The 24,418-nt window shown below is 45.9% G+C and overlaps 1 protein-coding gene across 1 annotated transcript in view; it reads right to left on the reverse strand.

The window, feature by feature from the left end:
- Nucleotides 1-1,045: 1,045 nt before the first annotated feature.
- Nucleotides 1,046-24,418, reverse strand: part of LOC145406708 (transforming growth factor-beta-induced protein ig-h3-like) — a 36,386-nt gene continuing 13,013 nt past the window's right edge. Inside the window, exons 7-15 of the mRNA XM_080277809.1 lie at nucleotides 14,784-14,891; nucleotides 13,613-13,832; nucleotides 11,379-11,615; nucleotides 9,344-9,481; nucleotides 8,401-8,561; nucleotides 7,858-8,019; nucleotides 5,805-5,948; nucleotides 1,245-1,354; nucleotides 1,046-1,160 (exon numbers count right to left, since the gene is read on the reverse strand). Coding sequence (XP_080133935.1) covers nucleotides 1,046-1,160; nucleotides 1,245-1,354; nucleotides 5,805-5,948; nucleotides 7,858-8,019; nucleotides 8,401-8,561; nucleotides 9,344-9,481; nucleotides 11,379-11,615; nucleotides 13,613-13,832; nucleotides 14,784-14,891 — 1,395 coding nt within the window. The remainder of the gene's footprint in view (nucleotides 1,161-1,244; nucleotides 1,355-5,804; nucleotides 5,949-7,857; nucleotides 8,020-8,400; nucleotides 8,562-9,343; nucleotides 9,482-11,378; nucleotides 11,616-13,612; nucleotides 13,833-14,783; nucleotides 14,892-24,418) is intronic.

Consider the following 24,418-nt stretch of genomic DNA (forward strand, 5'->3'; position numbering starts at 1 on the left):
AAAGAACTGCTATGGACGGGAAACTGCTGTATTTTCGTATTCCGTCACTGAGATTATGGAAATAAGTTGCAATGAAACCTCTGCCAGGTTAAAGTGACAAGCAACAGACATGCCAGGGTTGCACATCCCGGCCTCCTGACCCACTCCACAACACCTCACCATTATCCCCCAGACGTCAACCACGTCACTGTCTACAGGCATTTCTGAAACTTCTGGAAATGATAAATCAATGGGATGCTGGAGTAAGAGGTACACTATCATTCAGCAATATAACCACAAACGTTTCATCTTTTACATGATCTGCCTCTGACTCTTGTAAGTAGCCAAAACATACGCAGTTGTCAAAGGCTACATTCCATTAAGACATTATAAATACACATTATCTATGCCTATTTCATACAGGCAGGAGAAAATGGTCGACAGGTATAATAAATTCCATACTGGGTGTGGTTTTGTGGACATGACATCTTATTAAGAATTATTACCTACTCCGTTGTTGTAAATGAATATAATATTGCTCAGGTTTACTGTTTCTAATAAAACAATATGAGCCGTACCAGGGCGTAGCTACTGTAGATATTTTAAAATGGGGTGGCCAAGGGCTGGTCAAGTTGAATGTTAGGTTGGTCCATGAAGAAACCTTTAGATGAGTTCGTGGCCATTCTCTTAAAATTTGGGGTCAGGCATTTTTCCAGGGTGGTCAGTGCCACCTCCCTGGCTGCACCACCGAGCCATACACCTGGACTCTTCTGATGGGTAATCACTGTTCAGCCCACAGAGTTACCTTCTTTAATACCACTACGATTTTGTATGTTCCTGCCACCACCAGACGATTTTATTAAATTTAGAAGAAACGTTTGATGGTGAAGGGGTTATATACACTCCCAAGGAACTCCCTTGATATGAGAGTAAAATCAAATGGAGGCAGACAGAATGAAGTAAAATGTGCATGACAGTGAAGGGTTAGTCATTACTGGTGCCTGACTGTTAGTGTACCAGAAGCCAGAACTATAGCACAGAACCATAATAAAATTATACAATGCTGTCATGCTCCGGGCAGGAGGAGAGCATCAATAAAGAGTATGATGCCATTACTGCAGAGAATGTAGGAGTCTGGGAAGATGGTGGCATGGCGCAGAGACAGCCTTCCCTCAGACACACTCAGGTGGTGGAAGGAGGAGGAGTAAGGCGAGTACGAGGACGAGTGATACACTGACGAGAAGGAGGAAGGCCGGGAAGCAGACGCCAGGTGGAAGTCCATTACCAGTCCATTGAGCGTCCTGATGACCGAGGTGGTGCCCTCCTCCAGCACCCGAGGCATCACGAAGTCCCTCACCAGGTGGCTCTTGACGCTCTGCACCCACCAAGAAGAACGCAACTTAGATTTGTGCTTATCGACTACACGAGGCACATTAGACCTGGCTTGGATGTCTGTTTTGTTTTATTCTTGTCACTATCAAATAAATTCATCTTATATAGGAGAGACTTTCAACTGTAGCCAATACATCTGACCTTCAGTAATTTCTTCACTACCAGCCGACTCTCTGAATCCCATTGAAACATTTGAGTCACAGCATAAAAAAAAATAATTGTCAGCAGAATGAATCGGTTAAAGCAGACATAGATTTTTTAAACCCCCTGATCTTCCCTTAGAAATCATCCATGCACACACTTGTTCTACATGATGGACAGGGATAAAGGGACACAACATTTGTTCAAGTGTCTGACCGGCCCGCGAAGTAGACTCGGAAGGGGGAACATTTAACTGTTAGTGAAATGAATGATGAACTTCAGGGAGGACAGGTAAAGTTCAGCAAGCTAATCGTTTACCCTGCTTTACATGTACATCGTCGTCCTCGCTTAAAGTCTTGGTACAGGCAAAGTGTTATTTGATGTGAAACAGCTATAAGTGAACAGTAAAAAATAATAACTAAAAAGACACATTTTTTTTTTTTTTTTTTTTTTAAATCAAATCACAAGCAGCTTTAAGGGAAGAATCAATGTTAAATCATCGGCAACTTATTCATGAAACACCTTTAAGTGGAAAAATGGATTAACTGTAGGCATAACACAACTTTTTGACCTGTTTTGACACATGAATCCTGTGAAGAGCTGTGAGCCTGCTTGCAAGACACGCACTTGGTGGTGGGGTGCCATATACCAGCACCAGGAGGGGGTGTCCAGCCCCTTTATGCCGCCCTCTTTTCTTGCCATTCACATCACTTCCACTGTAACATGAGAGCTGTAAGCCTAAGCTTTTCTTCTCATTTATTTTTTTCCCTGTCAAAGCAGTTATTGCTGATAACTTAATCCCTTAGCAACGAGAACAAAAAGTTTACTTTTAGGTGTTTGTAGTTTTGTTCAGATCTAAAATTCCTGTACAGCAGTACATTTACTACAACACTTCATCATACAGAGACTAAAAAAGGTAGCTTCAGAGAGAGAAAGATCTGCCTAAAGATTGTTAATTGACACAAAATTGCGCATCTCACAAAGTTCAGGCCGCTTAATGAGCATACACAGTACTGTGGATACAACAGAGTTAAGTAATGCTAAATGCACAACATAACTAAGCTCAGTTATGGCTAGTTCATTTCCTTTTACCTCTTAAGACAGGGAGCAAGAAAACTACCCATGTAGTCCCTGCAAATGTAGAATAACAGGAGTGAGGGCACGAGATAGCAGCTCCCTCCGCCTTCCTCCATACGCTGGTGCTGAGATGTGGCAGTATCACCAACAAAAACTTAAACTTCATGCAGCCTCATAGCTCCTATAGTTTTTGAGGGGAATATTGTAATTTTAATTTCCTTTCTTCTTTGAGTCATGTTTCAAAAGACAGAATGAGCCTTGCTGTCTGGCTAGCGTGTGCCAGAGAAATTGTTTGTGTGAAGATGAACAACGACAACACCTCACCTATAACTTACATCATGTTTCCCTATATGATGGCACACTACTGACAGAGTATGTCCATCACTACATAGTAAATAACGATTTTTTTAGAAAGTGCATGAAGTTAAAATTGCTGATATTTTATTTTAATAAAAATGACTCATTATGCATTCACTTGCTTCATTGTCTGTGCTACACTCTCTCATTCAGTCCATCACAGGTCACCATCTTTTCATAATTTCCTACATTTCTTAACGTCACCGAATTCTGATCTCTCCAGAATTAGCCCCTAAATTCCTCCTGGTTTCGCTTACTTCACACTACAGCATGTTAATATCGGCGTATTTCACCTGTTACGTGCAAAGTAGTCAGTCTTTCACCTCGCCCTTGCCCCTTACCCTCCCAGCTTACCTATTCTTAAGTCTACAGTATATCCCCAAACTTGTCCTGCCTTCACCAATCACATACCACTTCGTCTGCCATAACTCACATTTTTTATTTATTTATCTTGTATCTTTTTTTTCTTTTAATTAAGTCCATAGAGAATCACCGCAATAATCCCTGCTGCAGCTCCATTGCCATCACTGTAGCTGATTTACAAGCACCATCGATTATCCCTACATTTTGCCGTGGGAAGGACCCTTGTCCCACCCTGGCGAGGTGCTGTCCGCTGCAAAAGGGCGCTGGTTTCCTACACGAAAAGCAGATGCTTACCTGTGGTCGATGGGTCTGCTTGGCAAGACATATCGGGGTTAAGAAAAAAAAAAAAAAAAAGAGTACTTATAAAAAAGTCGTGGCAGTTTGGAGTAAAAGGATCCCAGACTTATACTGACGACTACGTGTGTTGTGTGTTCACTTGTATAATCATGACCATCGAGTTCACGTAAAGCATCACATCCACAGGGGGAAACCTCTATGAAACTTTATCCTGACTTAACTACAGTCCTTGATTTCATGCCAGTCAGCCCCCAAGCATGTCCTCAAATTTATCATACGTGATAACCTCTTCAGTACAATAAACCAGATAAATAAGAGTAACGCGGGTTTATCTTGTTGTTACTGAAAACTTTGAAATAAACTTCCACTGCTGACATAAACCTTCACTGCATTCCAACCACTAATCCCACAGCACCACTTCCACACGGTACACTGTTATGGCACCGGGCTGACCCCAACACAGTTCTGGTTCTTCCCGTCCACTTCTTCGTCCACCACACACACGTCATTACCCTCTCAGCACACTCATTCCTGGAACATATTTAATTATTCCACCACCGAAGTTGTCATCGGTTTTCAATGAAATCAGTTGGATATGTGGGCACTGGGTCAAGGGAGAGTTGATCAGTGGAGCCGGATCCGTATGCTGGAATAAATCATATATCTTACTGGCATCGGCGGAGGTATGCCTTCTCTGAAACTGCTTAACAAGGTAGATTAAAACAGTAGAATTAATTGCCTCCTCAGCGACGTTGGAAGGAGATTGGTGTATAAATCATAAATTACACTTGCGGTGGCGGATGTACGCGTTCTCTAAGTCTACCTAGTTGAGAGAGAGAGAGAGAGAGAGAGAGAGAGAGAGAGAGAGAGAGAGAGAGAGAGAGAGAGAGAGAGAGACTTTTCTGGTCTGGGCCCACACCCACCGAATTTCCATTGCATCCCTTTCCTTTGCTCACCACGCTGATATCTTTACCCTCTTTTGACGGTTTCATAGTGCGACGCAGGTCATGTGGCTGACTAAAGAGTTTGTTTATCATTTGCCTTCCAAAGAGACAGATGTATGTAGTTCTGGACGGACCTCTTAGTCAAGAAGCTAGTAACGATCTGTACTATTTAGATCCCTCAGTATGTTGCTGCCTAGGCTTTTCTCTTATTTCTCTTTTTTCTTTTATATTCTGGCTATTAAGCAGAGTGATTCATCCATCCATCCATCCATCCATCCATCAATCCAGCTTGTATTGCCCCAGCAGGACAAATAATTACCTCCACTAAGGAGGTTATGTTTTCACCCCTGTCAGTTTGTTTGTTTTTGTTGGATTGTGAGCAAGATTACACAAAAACTACTGGACGGATTTCCACGTAACTTGTTAAAGAATGGGCCTTGGCCCAGAATACACTCCATTTAATTTTGGTGCGGATCCGGATGAAGGTGCGGATCCAGGATTTTTTTTTTTTTTTTTTAACTTTCTTTAACATTGCGAGATAGGACATTGGCGGAGGTATGCGCTCTACTGAGTGCCATTCTAGTTTTATTAATTTGGAGGGAAACAGTGCTTCATCTTAGTTAGGCTACCAAAAAATAATTTTATTCACCTCTAGGAGTGAATGATTTAGTGAGAGATATGTATTATCCTTCCACTTTAGACTGTGTGTCTTATGCTGACAAAAGCTAATGTAAATCTATCTATATACCTAGTCTTTTTCCACCCAGGCGAGTAGCCGAGACAGGACAACACACTCACCAAATTACTCTTTCACACACTCATATTTACTTGTATCTTAGCCTCTAAGGGAAAAAGGGACCGCTCCACACCGCATGAGGGTCAATTGCACAGTGCAATCCAGCGACATCCGCAGCAGGGCCCAATAACAGAGCTGGTTTACCGCTGCCACATCATGATGGACCCATCCCCTTCCCTGCACCTGACTCGACCAGCTGGTCAGACGAGATGCGGGAGAACATCCCGTCGATTTGTGTCACCATTTATGTATTCACAGTTTCTCTCCAGTCATCCCAATCACACACAGCCACTCTTCCTTGCTTTACAGACATCCCTCTTCACACTGTCCATCCATCCTATTCGTGGGCTTCCTCTCAGCCTTACACCTCTCACATCAGATCGCATGTAAACAGTTAGAATAAAACAGAAAAAGATGTCCTCTGGCTGAAGGGTTAGCCTGTGCCAGCCTGACCACACCTGGTTAAGGAGGTGAGAGTCGTGCAGGAGTCTGTAGTAGGTGAAGGTGTCGGTGGCCCAGGTGTCAATGTCTGGGTCACGCACAGCAAAGAGGGTGTATGGCCCCACACCCTGACTCAGCTCACGCCACACCCACACACCCGCCTGGGGGGGGAGGGGAGATAACATACATGTGGCAGTGAAGGCGTAACAACTATACAATTATAGGCAGCGGCAGTTCTCAGTACCAGTTGGTGACGGGCTCCAAAATATCATAAGTTTTCCAAATAATTGACCCGATAATTGAGGGAAATTGGATAATCACATTCATGAGTAACAAAGGAGATATAACAGACAATTTCTACGAAGTTTAAGGTGGACTAAACAACAAACAAGAAGGCGCACTCATACTGTGCAACACCTGCGCCCATCAACCGGTCTAATGGCAGAATAATTGAGTTTGCCTTGTGACCTTGACTCTCAAAAATTATTTACTTCATTCTTGCCTGAGCCTTAACATTTCCAGCAACTTTGCTTCAAATCAGATAAAAGCATTTGAGTTACTTTGCTCAGCTACCTTGACCTTTGATTGATTATTCTCAAAATTTCTCTATCCTTGTATTACCCTGAACTTTTCCACAAAGCTTTGTTCACATCGGATAGAAAAAATATTAAAATTGATGTTGCCCTGTGATCTTCACCTTTGACTCAATGTTCTTAAAAAAAAAAAAAAAAAAAAAATGAACCTCTTGGATGATCCTCAACTCATCAAACAAATTTGATCTAGATCAATTAAAAACTGTTTTAGTTATTTTGTTCACACAGACATACAAGGCCCGAAATTTGACCTTGCCCTGTAACCTTCCACTTTGACTGATTGTTCTCAAAATTGAATTCTTTCTTTCTTGTCTGACCCTTGACTCTTCCACCAAGTTTGGTTCAAATAAGATCAAAATTGTTTAGGTTGATCTTGTCTTGTGGCTCTGGTAGTTAACCTTTCCCTGTGACCTTGACTCTACCGACTGTTCTTAAAACAAAATCCCTTCATTTTTGCCCTATCCTCAACCCTCCCACAAAGTTTGGTCTAAATCTAATAAAAACAGTTTAATCCGACCTTGTCCTGTGACCTTCATAACTCATTGCTCTCAGAAAAAATAAGTTCACTCCTTGGCTGACCCTCAGCATTTTTACCAAATTTGATTAGACTTGCATAGACACTGAGTTATTTTGTCAGCAAACACACACACAGGTCGAACCTTGACGTTTCCATGTGACCGTCACTTCTGAATGATTGTTTTCAAAATTGAATAGCTTCATTGTTGTCTTACTCTGATGCCTTCTCCCAAGTTTGATCTAAAATGGATAACACTTCTTAAAAAAAAAAAAATAGAAACATGTTTACTCATTGGTTATCCCTCAACCCCTGCACCAAGTTTGATTAAAAATACTATAAAACCTGTTGGAGTAATTTTGTTCACACACACACACACACACACACACACACACACACACACACACACACACACACACACACACACACACACACACACACACACACACACACAGAGGCGGACAAAAACATTATCGTTCCGCCTTGTAAAGGCGGCGATAAAAAGGGATGCAACCCCTGCCAGGCCTGTTTATAACTTCAGCATCACCTTCAGTCCGTTGTCACCTCCCTGGACAAGGTATGGAGTGTTACATGCACACCCGAGTGCGATAACGCGGTATACTGTTGTCGATCCTGTGTGTGTGTGTGTGTGTGTGTGTGTGTGTGTGTGTGTGTGTGTGTGTGTGTGTGTGTGTGTGAAGACAGTATATCTCAATTATTTTTAATCCAACTTTGACCAAATTTGGTCAGGCAAGAATGAGGTGATTCCTTCTTGAAAACGCTAGGTTAAACGTCATGATCACAGGGAAGGGTCAAAGGCTCTGTCCTTTGGTCGAGTGTTCGGCATGAGTGTTACACTCTCTGAGTGCTCCTTCTTGTTATCAGTATGGTAGTGGCGATAGTAACTATAAAACCACCACCAACAATGATCATTTCCTACTGACTCCCGGCCAGGTCGCCTACCCTGGACACAAGTGTTGTGAAGCGTGAGACAGCTGGGGTGAGCGCCAGGGTGCGTGCCAGGGTCAGGCTGGGAGGGGACAACACTCGGTCCACGATGTGCACATACCCGTTGAAGGCAGGCTGGTCCCCCACCACCACCACACCATCATTTACACTCCACGCCTGAAATGTTGACATCATTTCAAAAGCTGGGATTTTTTTTTCCCGCCAAGTCCAAATTAAATACTATAAAAACAGTCTAACACTGTTTCATTGCTACCTACAAATCTGGTTTGCAGTTTCGCCCAAATCTACAGTACCAGTTGCGCAGAAAAAGCCGTAATATTTGTCATACATCCCTGACTTATAATGACGGCTGCCTGTACTCTCACACTATATATTAAAGAATGAGGGTACTGTATTGCAGGAGCTAAGGCAAACACTTGTGGAATTGGTGGACAAGTGTTTCCGTTGTTGCCACCCTGAAATGCTTAACAAATTCGTCTAAGTCGACATGTTGAGGTGAAGGTATGACCAGTGTAGAGTTAGTGGTGTTGTTGTGACCTTGGTGTTGAGTTTGACGGTGAGGTGTGGTGCTGCAGGGAGGCGTGATGGCAGCGTCTGTGTGTCCCGCAGTGTGTGTGAGGCGTGGCTGCCTGGCACCAGGTGGTACAACACCAGATGCCTCACCGCCTCCTCATCACCATCCAACGATGCCATCACCTCTGAAAACAACAAAACCACTGTTTGTACTGCAGAATACCTATATCAGATTTATTACGAAATTGTAACAGATGTGTAATATATTACAAGCAAATAACAGTTTTAAGAAATCGTCATTCACATTAAAACTCTTACGTTTATATAGAATGGGGACATTTAACATAATTAATTTTTATTCACGTGAGCGCGCATCAGCGGAGGAAGCAAGCCTCAGGCACTGCTTTTCGTCCTGTACTGTATAAAGTGCGAGGGGGATGGAAAACTGGCTGCAGGATGGGTCCATTGCCTGAATACACTCCCGATATTCCTTGGCACGGGAGGCTTCTACCACTTTTTATTTAACAATTTATCTTGCACTTTTCTCATCTATTTCAGTGATTGCTCTTTAATACTGGTGTAGTGAGCATAATTAACATACACTGTGATATTAAGGTGCACCAGGCGGATTTTGCTGAGGAAGAGATGTTAAAATCTCTTAAACCTGAGGAAACAAGGTTCGAGGAGGAAGGTTGTGGATAACTATAGCATATTACTTTATCTCTCCAATCCCTAATTTGCGATCACACTCATGAGGAAAAAGGAAAATACACAAAGCAGAATGCAGTTTATAAATGTCTCCACTGCCAATTGTACTTAAATCCCTCACTCCGATGACCTGATTTAAAGTTTATTCTTGTTGTTTCCTGTTGGTTATGTTAATGCACAAGAAGTAATTAAAACCTATACGTCAACGGACTCTAGGGGCTAATACAGGAAATAATTCAGAGAACAATTTGGGTCTGACCCGTGAGTGCCTGGTTGGAGGGAGCAAAGACGGTGTAGGGTCCGAACGAGACGAGGTCGCGCCACAGCCGTGCCCTCCTCACCAGTCGGATGAAGGCGGTGGCGCCCACACCCCGGGCCACCTGCACCAGGCTCAGCGCTGAAGGGCGGGAAGACAGGCACACTTTGCAGCAACATCGGCAAAAAAAAAAAAAAAAAAAAAAAAAAAAAAAAAAACCGAAGTGGGGGCAGGGAGACAGGAAGACTTTCAAGATAATTATGGTATTAAGATTTGAGGGCACATACACCATGCAATAAGATTAACAAAACTGGGACACACAGAGGCACACATATTACAAGCATACAATAAGAAGAGAGAAAAGAGGTTCTCATGACGAGCGTAGGGAGTAAGAGTTGTAAGGAAAAAATATAAAAAAGATTAGGGAACTTTTTGTTAGGAAGGACAGGGAGGATAGGGGTTTTAGAGAGAAAATATTATGAAAGACGAGGGAAAGTGGCTTTTAGGAAGAAATAATCCTTTAAACCTTAATTTCCTACCTATAACGTGGGTTGAGGATGGAGCCGGAAAGAAGGGAAAGAGACAGCATTAAAGTAGAAAGAATATAATTAAGAGAGGAGAAGAAAGGCTTTGGAGGAAGGAAGGAGGGAAGAGGAATTTCAGCATGAGTATAATGAGGCAGGGTTTTTAGGGCGAAGGAGAGAGCAAGGGTTTGAGGGAGAAAATGTTTAAAGGAGACTTCTTTTTTAGGAGGGAATTATGGTTTTAGAAAGTGCAAAAACTGAAAACGGAGATACAGGACTTACAGGAAGAAGGAGAGAACAAGACATCTTAGAAACAAAAGGGTACATGGCTTACAGGAGGAAATAATGACTATGCCTTACGAATGGAGATCTGGGCTTTTAGGAGGGTTGGAAGCAATCTTAAATTTAGGGATATAGCAATTACAAAAGGAGAAGCACGACTTCGAGGACAAGAGGAAGGAGGTGAAATTTTTGGAAGAAATTGAAAAAAGAGAAGCATGACTTTTCCATGAAATGAGAGAATTATTATTTTTTTAATGAAATATTACAAAAAAAAAGAAAAAAGAATGAACTGGGGATTTCGGAAGGAAATAAGTACTGGGAAATATGGCTCTAGGAAAGAAAGGACGGAAAAGTTATATTAAGAAGACAATAATCAAGAATAAGAGGAAAGGGATTTTACAACGTAAGTTAGAATGCATACTTCCTCCAACTCCAGTAAAAAAATATGATTTACAGCTGTAATTACTCATTCCTACCAGACGAATACTTTTACGGTCTTACATAGTCAGTTACTCGTATTTCTACGGGTTTAGTCTGCCCTGCTATACATACACAGGGACTGCATACTTCAGCAACTCCAATAAAATTTATGATATATTCCTGCATCTGGGTCCGGATCCGCCTCAATATCTAGTCAACTCTTCCTTGACTGACTGCCCACCTACTCACCAGGTATCACCGAAAATCGATAACTTTTTGAAATATCTTAAACGCAGGTAGGGAGAAAAACAGACATATTAACACGAAAGAATACACGACCTCCGTCCAACTTCGTTGGCCGAGGCAATAATTAAGAAAGAGACAGGGTTTTCAAGAAGAGGGGAAGTGAACTTCTAGGAAGAAAGGAGGGAACAAGAATTTTAGGAATAAACGGTGGAATACAGCTATTTTTATAAAGGAAATATTTATGAAAGGAAAAGTTAGTCTTTAGGAAGACAGTACAACCCCTTCAGTACAGTGATGTTCTTGTTAATATGAGATCATTTGATTAAAATTAGGGAAGGCTCTAAAAGGGTGAAGGGTTAAAAAACACGAACATTAGGTTTTCAGAAGTTGATGAAATGAGTGACAAGAGACTTTTGTTTTTTTTAATGGTTGCCAATGTAAAACTGTCAGAAGATAATGCTGTTAAAACAAAAGGCCATGGTGAGTGTTCTAGTAGGAATATAAACCAAGAATAATTCCCATTCGGTGTTTCCCAGGTACACACACTGTCTTTCATCCTCACTGACCCATGCGAGGCACCAACACCCTGTCAACCAAGTGGATGACTCCGTTTGAGGCCACGACATCCGGGTACGTGACGGTGGCGGGGCCCAGTGTGAGGGCCGGGTCCAGGGGCGAGTCGGGGGTGGTGGCGGGGCGGCAGGTGACAGACACTCGCTCCTCTGCCACAGTGGTGATGTGTGACCAGCCAGACAGACCCAGCGAACAGTGGTGCCCTTTGATCAGGTGGTGCCGACTCAGTGCTGAAGATACAGTATAAACGGTTAACCCCTTTACTATGACGTCTGTACCTTTACCTTACCTTACCTTACCTTACCTTACCTTATCTTACCTTTACCTTACCTTTACCTTACCTCCAGACGACTTCACTCAACTTCGGAAACATGTCTGGTAGTGGAAGGCTTGTTGAGGGCTATATCTAACCTCTTTAGTTTGAAGTGGCTATTGCAAGGTGAAAATAATCGTATACAGACGGAAAAAATAACCTAAGCACTGCGTAATTGCACTAAAGAGGTATAGGTAAGCCAAGACAGGATCAGTCAGAAGTTTTGATGCAGTATGGCGATATTTCGTCATAGGGTGTGAAAGTTAAAATATTGACGAACAAAGCAAGAAGACTGAAGTAGTAGGAAAGAGATAGGAAAGTTAAAAACAGCGTGGAGAGATAAAGTACGAAAATGTTTAGGTAGGAGTCTTGTGTTATGGAAGAAGGTTAACAAGTGAAGAGACACGGAGATAACTGCATCCCTTACAAGAACATAATTCAAAAGAAGCACAGACAGACAGACATATCACTTTATAGATTTTCTTACATTTCAACATGAACTGTCTATAAGGTAATATCCCTTCCTTGGCGTACGTAAATATGTAAGCCTATCCATCACTTCAGATACTTTTATTCATTTACTACCCTTTCAATTAAAACTGAACGAATATAAAATAATGCTGCTAAATGGTGTCCCTTAACTTGCCGCATGTTCTTTGAGTTAGAAGTGTACCAGTACTTTCCAAATTATCGTATGTAAAATGCAGTATAGTGCCACGGGAGCGACCTGACACCCCCACAAGGAGCCCATAGAGGAGCAACGACAACGCGTCGGGACTCGGGGCGACAACGGCGTAAGTCCGCCCGGGCCGCGCGCCCCTATGACCCGGAGCTCGTCCGCTGCCACCATAGCAGGAATGCCAGACTACCTTCCGAGCGAGCCTTCCCCAGCCAGCTTCGAGGTGAATCTGTTTCTCCAATTCCTACCAGCACCCATGAGACAGCCTGTAGCCGCTTACCCCTCAGTAAGGAGACGGACTGTAGCCGCTCTGAGTGCAATAAGGAGACGGCCTGTAGCCGCTCCCGCCTTCGTCAGGAGATGGCCTGTAGCCTCTCTGAAGGTGTTCTTCACGAGACGGCCTGTAGCCACTCAACCCTCCTGAAGGAGACGGCCTGTAGCTGCTCTGAGGGCAATAAGGAGACGACCTCTAGCCGTTCCGAAGGTGTCTTCCTCGAGACGGCCTGTAGCCACTCACCCCTCCTGAAGGAGACAGCCTGTAGCCGCTCTGAGGGAAATAAGGAGATGGCCTGTAGCCGCTACTGCCTTCGTCAGGAGACAGCCTGTAGCCGCTCCGAAGGTGCTCTTCTCGAGATGGCCTGTAGCCACTCAACCCTCCTGAAGTAGACGGCCTGTAGCCATTCTGAGGGGAACCAGGAGACGGACTGTAGCCACTCCTGCGTTCGTCAGGAGATGGCCTGTAGCCACTCCGAAGGTGCCCTTGGGTCTGCTGGTCGCTGCTCCCTCCACCAGGCCACAGCCAGTAGCCGGGCCTTGGCAACGGCCGGTAGCCACGCTCCCAGCAGGCCATGGCCAGTAGCTGGGCCCTACGGCAGGTGACAGCCCATAGCCGCTCCTCCGTCTGAAGCTGATGCCTGTTCCCCGACCCACGACCTAGAGGGAGTCTCGGGCCTAGAGGAGTACTGGAGAGGCCCCTTGGTCTCCCCCGGCCTCTGCTCCCTACAACTGGCTCTGGAGGAGACCCACCTGATGGACCCCGATGCAGACCTGTGCAGCAGCCCCTTCCTGATGGCGCCGCCAAGCACTGGGGACCACAGCCCTCGGGAACCCCAGACCGCCCCCAGGACTCCCGGGTGGGAACTCCCCACACCTCGACACTGGAGATCTTCATCTTCCGTCAGGAGCCTGAACGAAAGGTTCAGGCAGTTATTTGGCCCCAGCCCTAAGGGCCATACTCCCGTCCCCAGCCCCGAGAGTGCGGGACCCTTTGCCACCCACAGCCCCGGACGAGAGAGGACGCCCTTGCGTGTGATCCCGTGGACTCTGGATATAGAGGCCCCCGGCAGAACCCAGCCCTGTCAGTAGCAGAGCTGTGACACCTTCACCGCTCTTGTACCTGACTGCCACGATGCCCGGACCAGAAAGGAGTGATAGTGATAGTGCAGTGTCTTTGACCTAGTAATATAGAGGCAGAACAGTGACCTAACCCTCTAATGGAAGTCAGTGATAATACCAGTGTGGTGGAGTGAGTAACAGTGACAAGGTAACTGCATATACGGCCACCCAGTTGGGTCTATCAGAGTGAATAAGCTACCACCAGAAAATACCTCCTGATACTAAGACCATATCCAGACCCCAGTGCCAAAGAAACACTTACCAGCAAGGAACAATATTAGTGACTCCACAAATATAGAAAACCCGGACTTCCTATAATTAATAATACTCTGCCTCAAGTGCTATTCACTGTGATCCGAGCAGTATCCTGCGTGATACTGATAACCCATATCTAGACGTAAGAGTTTGTAATTGTCCAGTGTATTTGTATCAGTGACATCTATTCGTTCCCCTGTCCAACTTAGTATTATACGTGTATGGTTGTTGCCTTGAGTTTTTGTGTCCTACCTCTCTCCTATTTGTCTGAGCTCCGGTCTAGAAAGAAAGCCCCGCTACACACTAGGTGTTTATGGGACGGGAAGCCGGACCCTAAAACACCTAGCATTACACTGGTGGACAGCGGTGGTTCTTGACCTGGGCATACGAGAAAGGTTATCAGGAAATACTGGAAAAATGGCAACCAAGCCGCATGTGCAATTATTTAAGTTCGACCCCGAAAAGTATAATGTTCACACATACCTGGCAATTATTAAACGTTTGCTAGATATCGGTTATGAGGATGACAAGCAGAAAATTGCAGTCACACTCCCGCTACTGGGCAAAGCGGCAGCTAATATCTCACCCAAGATCGTCCTGGGGCTCACCTGGCAGAATTTCACGAAACTCGTGATCCAAGCCATCACCCCATCACTAGGTAAAGTGGTGGCGCTATGCCAACTGGATAGTTTAACTTTCGATGGCAACTTAGATGATACTTTAATCCAGGTGAGATGCCTGGTCACTGCTGCCTACCTGGAGGCAGATGACATAACCTGGGAACAACTCATGTTTCACACACTTATCAGGATCCTCCCCAGTTTCATCAAGGAACATTTTATCATACATGATCCTATGGGAGACCTGGAAAAAGATATCCAAGTAACGAGGTGCCATCTAGCCATCCAATCCACCCCTCAACACATCGGCACAATCGATCAGTTTCCCACGGACATCATCGCGATTGACCCGTGAGAATTTTCTGCTTGCAGCCATGGATGCCCCATTCCCGACATCCGCAAGCAGCTCAAAGCTGCCTGGCACAGCAGAATGACCCGTGGACGCCTACAAGCTGTCCCGCCACATGCCGATTGCCCTGAGCTTAGGGGAAACAGAAACAGAAAGAAAAAGCAGAGAAGACACCCACCACCATCCCCGCACCCCCCCTATCCTAGCGGGAACCACCTCACATCCAACCCCCAGTTTACGACAGGGGGAAACAGCATGTTTCCTTTCACTCTCCTCTCTCTATCTCTTCTCTTTTACCCTCCTCTTTCTCTGATCCACCCTCACCCACCTCCACTTTTTCATTCACCTCCCCTGTCCCACCCTCAACCTCACCATCCCCACGGACCCCCTGCTCATCCCCAATAACTTCACCAGATGCCTCGCTGCCCACCACACCCTGCACCTCACCACCCACCACTCCATCATGAGCTCAACCCCCTGCTACCACCTACACCACCCCAGCACCGAACATCCACACAACACTGCGAGGCCGCACCTCCCCCCTACCACCGGCTCCTTCACCGCCCACACCTCACCCTGCCTTTCTTCGCGTCCAACGACACACACCACCCTCCACGCCCTACTCCTCAGCTCCCGCCACCCCACCACAGCCGCTAATACAACCAACTCCAACCAAGCCACCACGGTTCCAGCACCGCACACCGCCTGCCACCACCCCTACACCCACACCATCCCCTGGCTTCAAACCCACCGCCCACCCCAAATCGCGAGCACAGAGCCCTGCTACCGCCCAAACCACCCCACCACCAAACACCAGGAAGGCGCCACAAGACCGCACTCCTTCCTCACCACCCACAGCTCAAGCCACCTCACCAAACCTCACCGCCTCGCCTGCGCCCACCATCAGAGCACCGTCCGAAACTACCCCACCCTGGCCCACCACTTCCACCGCCACGCCACACGCAGCCACAGAACCAAAGGGCCGTGCACTCACCTCACCATTCGCTCCCACCCTAAAACCTGCCCTCACCCGCTCTGGCCACCTTCCACCCCTGCCCGCAAGATACACCACCCCCTCCCCAATCCCAACTCCGCCTTCCCCACTGCTGCCAACCCTCCCCCTGACTCATATGATTGCTACATCTCCCCCTCGCCACCTCTCTCTCCCCCTCCCCCTCCCCCTCCCCCTCCCCCACCTCCTCCACCTCACCTCCCATCATGCCGCCTCACACCTCACCTGACAACTCACCAATGCCACCAACTCCCCGCCGCTCCCCCACCTCCTCAGCACCTGCTGCCTCCTTTCCCGTCCCCAGTACTGCATGTCCTGCCCACACCCTTGTACCCCCTCCACCCCCGACACCCTCGTCCCAGCCGTTGCCCACCACCCTCCCGCAACTCCCACCCCGCTGCCCGCACACACCCCCAACTCCACCTGCGTCGCCCATGCCCCCACGACGCCACCACCCATTCACCCTACACCCCACTCCCTGCTCCGTGCCGTCCACACCCCTACCACCCCACAGCCGCCCTCACGTGCCCCATGCACCTCACACATACACCAACACTACACACCCACATCACCACCCACACCCACCCTTAAAACAACCATCACACGCTCCAGTCACCTCTCCCGCCCACCCGCCCGATACACCCACTCTCCTACCCTACCCACTTCGCTGCAAAATCACACCCCTACCCCTGCCCTAAATCATCTCACACTCATGATACACCAGTCACAAATCCCGGCCACGTACACTCCCCAGAGACACCACGCTGCATTACCTCGATATAAAACCCCACACTCACCGTCCATCTCCAGCATTCGACACATCCCTGCTCCGAGAACAACAACCAGAACCATGAAGATTCGGCGAGCCATATGGGCGCCGCCCCTTGGACAGAAACAACGAGTCCGTGGACCTCACCACCTCCTACAACTCCTCCACTCCTCCACCGACTCATCCACCCTCTTCCTCACCTGCGACAAAGAACAAGACGAGAACTCCAGCACCTCAGCCTGGCACGCCCTCTTCCAACACCTACAGCCAGTCTACAACACCTACGACACCATAGTTTACCACCTCCAGACACAGAGACATGACTTTTTCCCAGCAGATGGTGGTAAAATGCAGTATAGTGCCACGGGGGCGTCCCGACACCCCCACAAGGAGCTCATAGAGGAGCAACGACAATCCACTGGGACTCGGGGCGGCAACAGCATAAGTCCGCCCGGGCCACGTGCCCCTATGATCCAGAGCTCGCCCTCCACCACCATAGCAGGAATACTAGACTACCTTCCAGGCAAGCCTTCCCCAACCAACTTCGGGGTGAAGCTGTTTCTCCAGCTCCTGCCAGCACCCCTGAGACGGCCTGTAGTTGCTCACCCCTCAATAAGGAGATGGCCTGTAGCCGCTCCTGCCATCATCAGGAGACGGCTTGTAGCCGCTCCCGCCATCACCAGGAGACGGCCTGTAGCCGCTCTGAAGGTGTCCTTCTTGAGACGGCCTGTAGCCACTCACCCCGCAATAAGGAGACGGCCTGTAGCCGCTCTGCTTTTGTCAGGAGATGGCCTGTAGCTGCTCTGAAGGTGTTCTTCTCGAGACGGCCTGTAGCCGCTCAACCCTCCTGAAGTAGACGGCCTGCAGCCACTTAACCCTCCTGAAGGAGACAGCCTATAGCTGCTCTGAGGGCAATAAGGAGACGACCTGTAGCCGCTCCCGCATTCATCAGGAGATGGCCTGTAGCCGCTCCGAAGGTGCCTTCCTCGAGATGGCCTGTAGCCGCTCACCCCTCCTGAAGGAGACGGCCTATAACCGCTCTGAGGGAAATACGGAGACAGTCTGTAGCTGCTCCCGCCTTCATCAGGAGACGGCCTGTAGCTGCTCTGAAGGTGTCTTCCCTGAGATGGCCTGTAGCCGCTCACCACTCCAGAAGGAGACGGCCTGTAGCCGCTCTGAGGGCATTCAGGAGACGACCTGTAGCCGCTCCGAAGGTGCTCTTCTTGAGACGGCCTATAGCCGCTCAACCCTCCTGAAGGAGACGGCGGGTAGCTGCTCTGAGGGGAATCGGGAAACGGCTTGTAGCCCCTCCCGCCTTTGTCAGGAGACGGCCTGTAGCCGCTCCGAAGGTGCCCTTGGGTCTGCTGATAGCTGCTCACTACCCCAGGCCACGGCCAGTAGCCGGGCCTTGGTGGCGGCCGGTACCCACACCCCCAGAAGGCCACGGCCAGTAGCCAGGCCCTACGGCAGGAGACGGCCTGTAGCCGCTCCTCCGTCAGAAGCTGACGCCTGTTCCCCGACCCATGACCCAGAGGGAGTCTCGGACCTAGAGGAGTACTGGAGAGGCCCCTTGGTCTCCCCTGGCCTCTGCTCCCTACAACTGGCTCTGGAGGAGACCCATCTGATGGATCCCCAATGCAGACCAGTGCAGCAGCCCCTTCATGACGGCGCCGCCAAGCACTGGGGACCGCAGCCCTCGGGAACCCCAGACCACCCCCAGGACTCCCGGGTGGGAACTCCCCACACTTCGACACTGGAGATCTTCGTCCTCCCTCAGGAGCCTGAACGAAAGGTTCAGGCAGTTATTCGGCCCCAGCCCTGAGGGCCGTACTTCCTCCCCCAGCCCTGAGAGCGCGGGACCCTTCGCTACCCACAGCCCCGGATGAGAGAGGACGCCCTTGCGTGTGATCCCGTGGACTCTGGATATAGAGGCCCCCGGCAGAACCCAGCCCTGTCAGTAGCGGAGCTGTGACACCTCCGCCACGATGCCCGGACCCGAAAGGAGTGACAGTGACAGTACAGTGTCTGTGACCTAGTAATATAGAGGCAGAACAGTGAACTAACCCTCTAATGGAAGTCAGTGATAATACCAGTGTGGTGGAGTGAGTAACAGTGACAAGGTAACCGCATATACGGCCACCCAGTTGGGTCTATCAGAGTGAATAAGCTACCACCAGAAAATACCTCCTGATACTAAGACCATATCCAGACCCCAGTGCCAAAGAAACACTTACCAGCAAGGAACAATATTAGTGACTCCACAAATATAGAAAACCCGGACTTCCTATAATTAATAATACTCTGCCTCAAGTGCTATTCACTGTGACCCGAGCAGTATCCTGTGTGATACTGGTAACCCATATCTAGACGTAAGAGTTTGTAATTGTCCAGTGTATCTGTATCAGTGACATCTACTCGTTCCCCTGTCCAACTTAGTAATACAAGTGTAAAGGTTGTTGCCTTGAGTTTTTGTGTCCTACCTCTCTCCTATTTGTCTAAGCTCCGGTCTAGAAAAAAAGCCCCGCTACACGCTAGGCGTTTACGGGACGGGAAGCCGGACCCTAAAACACCTAGCATTACAGTATGCAAAATGCTTAAGAAGAAATTTAGTAAAAATAGATGAGAACGAATAGGCCTGCCAAGATTTACAGTAATGTCATCATTCTTATCATAACAAAATGAAAGTCCTGCCAGTTCTCACAACCAATATCGAAAGCGACCAAACTTAGGCAACAACAACACTTTCAAGGGACATATTAACACCAACAACTGCCAATGAGTAATATTCCCAGTCCTCCATATAAAGGCAGACGACCGACGTGCTTCCCTGCCAGCATCACACGTGACAAAACGGTCTTCAGTCACTTCTTGAGGGTTTACAGTCTGAACGGCAGCACGTTTCACCTCGATTTCAATGCTGAGTCATTTAAGCCACCGAACTTTTAACAACCAGCATGTCCACCATATTATGACCAAATGCAGTCATCACCGTTATCATACCGGCGCCTTTACAAATGAACATAGTAACATACTGTATATCACTACAGTGTTGCTGGGCTGCATTTATGCTAGCAGTAGATAAACTAATAACACTTCTGTCTTAAGTAGCTAGAATAGTGAATGATTTTTTTTTTTATGACAAAACTTTTCGAACGTACTTTATACCTAAACTGCAGGAAATTATATGTAATATTTCAGAGATCAGTGTATGTAAAATTTATATTAATCCCTCTGTACTTATAATTTTCCGTAATTTAGGATATAGTACATTCGAAAAGTTTTGATGTGTCATGAGAAAAATTCATTCAATATTCTAACTACCTAAGCAGGTTGTATATATATTGCATGTGCCTTCCTTATGTATACTCCCTTGTATAAAGAATAAAGAAAATTGTTACTTAGTTATACTTGAATTATTTTTAATGTGCAGTACCTTTAAATCATATTTTCATTTGCACCACACTTATCTATGTAAACATACTTCATTCCTAGATGTGGTGGTCTTTCCATTCCTGACGATGTCCCTGTAGACGAAACGTCGAATAAAAATGAACGACTTTGGAGAGTTGGTTTTCGCTTACTCCCACGAAAAAAAGTATTAGTGATGAAAATTGAAAATATTAGAAAGAAGATTAACATCTGCAAAAATGCTGTCGTGTATAACTCAACACACACACACACACACACACACACACACACACACACAGTGTAAAGATACAATTAGGTAAGAACAATTAGGTAAGAACACAAAACTTAATCGCCAAGCAATACATTTTGGTCTGTCTTCATAATTTTAAATGTCCAATCCAGAGAGCTAGTTACACAAGTCACCAGTAAAATACTATACAGTACCTCATTTTTTTCCCCCCCAGTATCCAACCAACCCGTTCAAGATACCGCAGCTCATTGCAAGACAGTGCACACGCAGGTCGCCTTCCACGGACAAATGATTTCATCATTTTGCTTTTATTGCAAGTAATGCAGAGAATCCACTTTCACTCAAGTAGATTGAAGCGAAACGCAAGAGAACCCAAACTGCCAGATCATATACTTTTGGATATGAAGCCATAATGGAACACCAATGTTCCAATAGACGAGGGTTCGAATCCCGGCTGGGGAAGGCAACAATTTACAGAAGTTGAATTTCGCTGATATAGACTTTACTGATCTACCAAAGACCCACCAACATATCGGAAAAACACCCCCGCTAATGCCAATACACCAGTCTTGTATGACCTATTACGTTTTCAATACGGACGATGGATGTTATCGCCGAAGTGGTGACATGTAGAAGTGTATGGTATATTGGAGGACTGCTATACCTCAAGGAACAGTCTAGTAAACCTATGCTCAAAGCAGTGCACATAAAAAAAAAAAAAAAAAAGAGTGCAAAGAGTTTGTATGCAACAAATTCTTGGTCAATGAATCTTGAATGTTCTTATGTTCACTGAACTTCTCTTGAGCGTCATACGAAAGATGTCAACTTGACTTAATAAAGGATTTCTTTCTAATCCTGCGTGTTTCAGACGTGTAGCTGCAAAATGATGGGAAGATTCTTCTTTTGTATGAGATAGATGATCCATGAATTCCTTGTAGAAAATTTTTGAAACCTGTCAATCGCCAAGAACTTCATTCAAAGATGGAAACATCTCCAGTTCCCCTGAACTCACTCTCATCTTGTATAACTCCACCTTAAACAAAAATGCATATATCGAGTCACTATGGGTTAGCAAGTTTGAATATCGTCCCTGTAATTTCAAGTTCAGCTGATTCAAGACGTCCCATATGTCGACATGGCTAAGCTGAAAGTGTTCCAGGTTGAACATTTCCACCAGGTCATTATTTTTCCTCGCTTAAATGAACATTTGCACTGACTAAGAGAGTGAAAGTGAAGAAACGGGACAGGATGAGGTGGAATTGAGGGAAGGGGGTGAGTTGGGGGAAGGGTAGCAGACAACCATTTGACACATGTCGGGCTATAGATAGATAGATAGATAGAAAATAAAATTCATACTTCTCGAAGAGTAGAGAAACAGGACAAGAATTTTCCAGCAAAAGAGCACGGAATTTTTTTCGGATTTCATGTCATGACGTACATTCTGGAACAACCTCGGTGTTCAGTGGAGAGTTTTTCATGTAGTTCACAATCTGAACAACACCAGTAAAGGCTGACAGTAGCCTTGAAGGAAGCGGTTTCGAAGCCAGAGCCTCGAGGTGAATGAAACAGTGAACAATTCTGTAATAAGTGCTTGGGCTTTAATGGTAGTCTGGAAACCAAGCCTTGACCTAAGCATGGCTGGAGCTATATCAGTAGTTTTTCCAACAACTTTATGTCAACACAAAGCATGGTTGTCAATGAATAATGACACTGTATCCATCATATCCTGGACCATGCTTTAGTTTCAAGATTCTGACAACAAAGGAATTCTTCCGTGATGCTACCACGGAATAGGTCACGACAGCAAACCAACAACTGAGAGTACAGTGCTATATCAGTGGATTCGTTCACCTGGAGGATAAAAAGGGAGGATGTTCTTAGCTCCTGAATCATTCTGATCTCTTAAATTAATTGAGATGTCACTAACTCTGTACTTGATCGTATTATCTGAAACAATGCTTCCCGTAGTTTCAGTGCTGCCTCTGCTCCAAGAACCTATCGAACCACTGCACAAAGTAGAATAAGTTCTTCGGCAACTGTATATATATATATATATATATATATATATATATATATATATATATATATATTTGTACAACCAAGCAAGCTACTCTATATGATACTTCGAGGCTGTTCTCTCTCTCTCTTCTCGTGAAAACTACCAGGTGCATCACGTTATTTCCTCTTTGCTTCTTCGGCTTTCCTTCTGAAGGAAACCTCTCCCCACAGACTATATTTTGGGTGGCATTTAGTTAGGTGAAATTGTAATTTTGAAAACTTTAGAGATCGTTTCCCACGACTCGAAAACACACACCACACTGTGGGAGGTATAAACTGTTTTTCTAAACAGAGGTAAAACCCCACTGAAGGTAATCTTCCGAAGACTTTCGTTTCTTACTTAACACTGTAATTTATCTGTAGATGAAAACAGTCACATGAGACTTTGCCTCCAGGTACCTGTATGGAAATTTTGTTATGAAAGTAATAGCAGATTAAGATGACTTCCTTTTTAGAAAAAATAGTAGTTTATCGTCTTACTGACAAACAATAAAAACTGTCTCATTATCAGAACAGCTACCTACATCCCACACACTGTCTCTTTAGTTTATTAGCACAAAATTATAAAGAAATGAAGAAAAGAAACTGGAATGCGCTGTAGTTCACTTTCCGAACTGGATTCCAAATAACCTGGTTTGCCAAGGCTGTTATATTAGATCCATTTACATGTTCATCATTCGTATTAGAATTTACCATAAAATACTGAGTACACACACTGAACTGAAGTAGTGCAAATACATAAATATCAATGGCATGGTATTTAATTAATCTGCCAATTATGCAGCAGCCCTGTGTGTGTGTGTGTGTGTGTGTGTGTGTGTGTGTGTGTGTGTGTGTGTGTGTGTGTTCTTACCTAATTTTTTTTTTTTTATGCGAGGAAGAAGGAACCAAAGGCCATGGCCCGCAGTAACAGTTCCCTCCAAGAGAAAAACAAAATACAAGAGAGAGCCAAATTCAAGATCCGATCATTTTGAGATGCCTGGACACACTGCGTTTGAAAGACTGGAGATCATAGGCAGCAGGAAATACAGACAGAGGGAGACAGTTCCAGAGCTGACCAGTTGCATAAATGAAAGACTGGGAGTAACGGTTAACTCTTGCATTAGAGAGTTGGACAGAAAAGGGATGAGAGTTTGCTGCCAGACGGGTGCTACGCGCCCGTCGTAGTGGTGGAGGAATGCAAGCAGACAGTTCAGTGGAGCAGTGACCATTAAAGTAGCGATAGAAAAGAGATAAAGATGCAACAGTGCGGCGAAGAGACAGAGGTTGAAGGGAGTCAGTAAGAGGAGGAGAGTTAATGAGACGAAAAGCTTTTACTCCACCCTATTGAGAAGAGCTGCATGTGGGGAGCCTCCCCACACATGAGAGTTGTACTCCACACAGGGGCGGATAAAACCTCTGTATAGAGTCAACAATTGTGCAGGGGTAAAGAAAGAGCGGAGTCGGCTTAGCACACCCAATCTCTTGGAAGCAGATTTTACAAGAGATGTAATATGGTCTTTCCAAGATAAGTCCTGAGTAAATGAAACCCCAAGCATGTTCAAGGATGATGCAGGATTAAGCTGAATATTATTAAACATTAATGGGTATACCTGTGGAAGATTTTGTCGGGTTGATAGGTGTAAGAACTGAGTCTTAGATGCATTAAAGACAACCATATTATTTTTACCCCAGTCAGAGATACGAGCCAAGTCAGACATTAGGTGTGCCATAGCCTCATCCCTTGTTTCTTGAAGTAACTGTTGAGATGGGCGTTGCGGGGAACCCGAATGGAAAGGTGAAGGGTGGAGTCATCAGCGTATGAGTGGATAGGGTTAGATGTACAGCTTAGAAGATCACTGATGAATAAAAGGAAGAGAGTTGGTGATAGGACAGAGCCCTGAGGAACACCACTGTTGATAGATCTAGAGAAGAACAGTTGGCCG

Source organism: Coenobita brevimanus, chromosome 71 (assembly GCF_032717465.1).
Source record: "Coenobita brevimanus isolate Jiangsu-jjx chromosome 71, ASM3271746v2, whole genome shotgun sequence".
Lineage (NCBI taxonomy): Eukaryota > Metazoa > Arthropoda > Malacostraca > Decapoda > Coenobitidae > Coenobita > Coenobita brevimanus.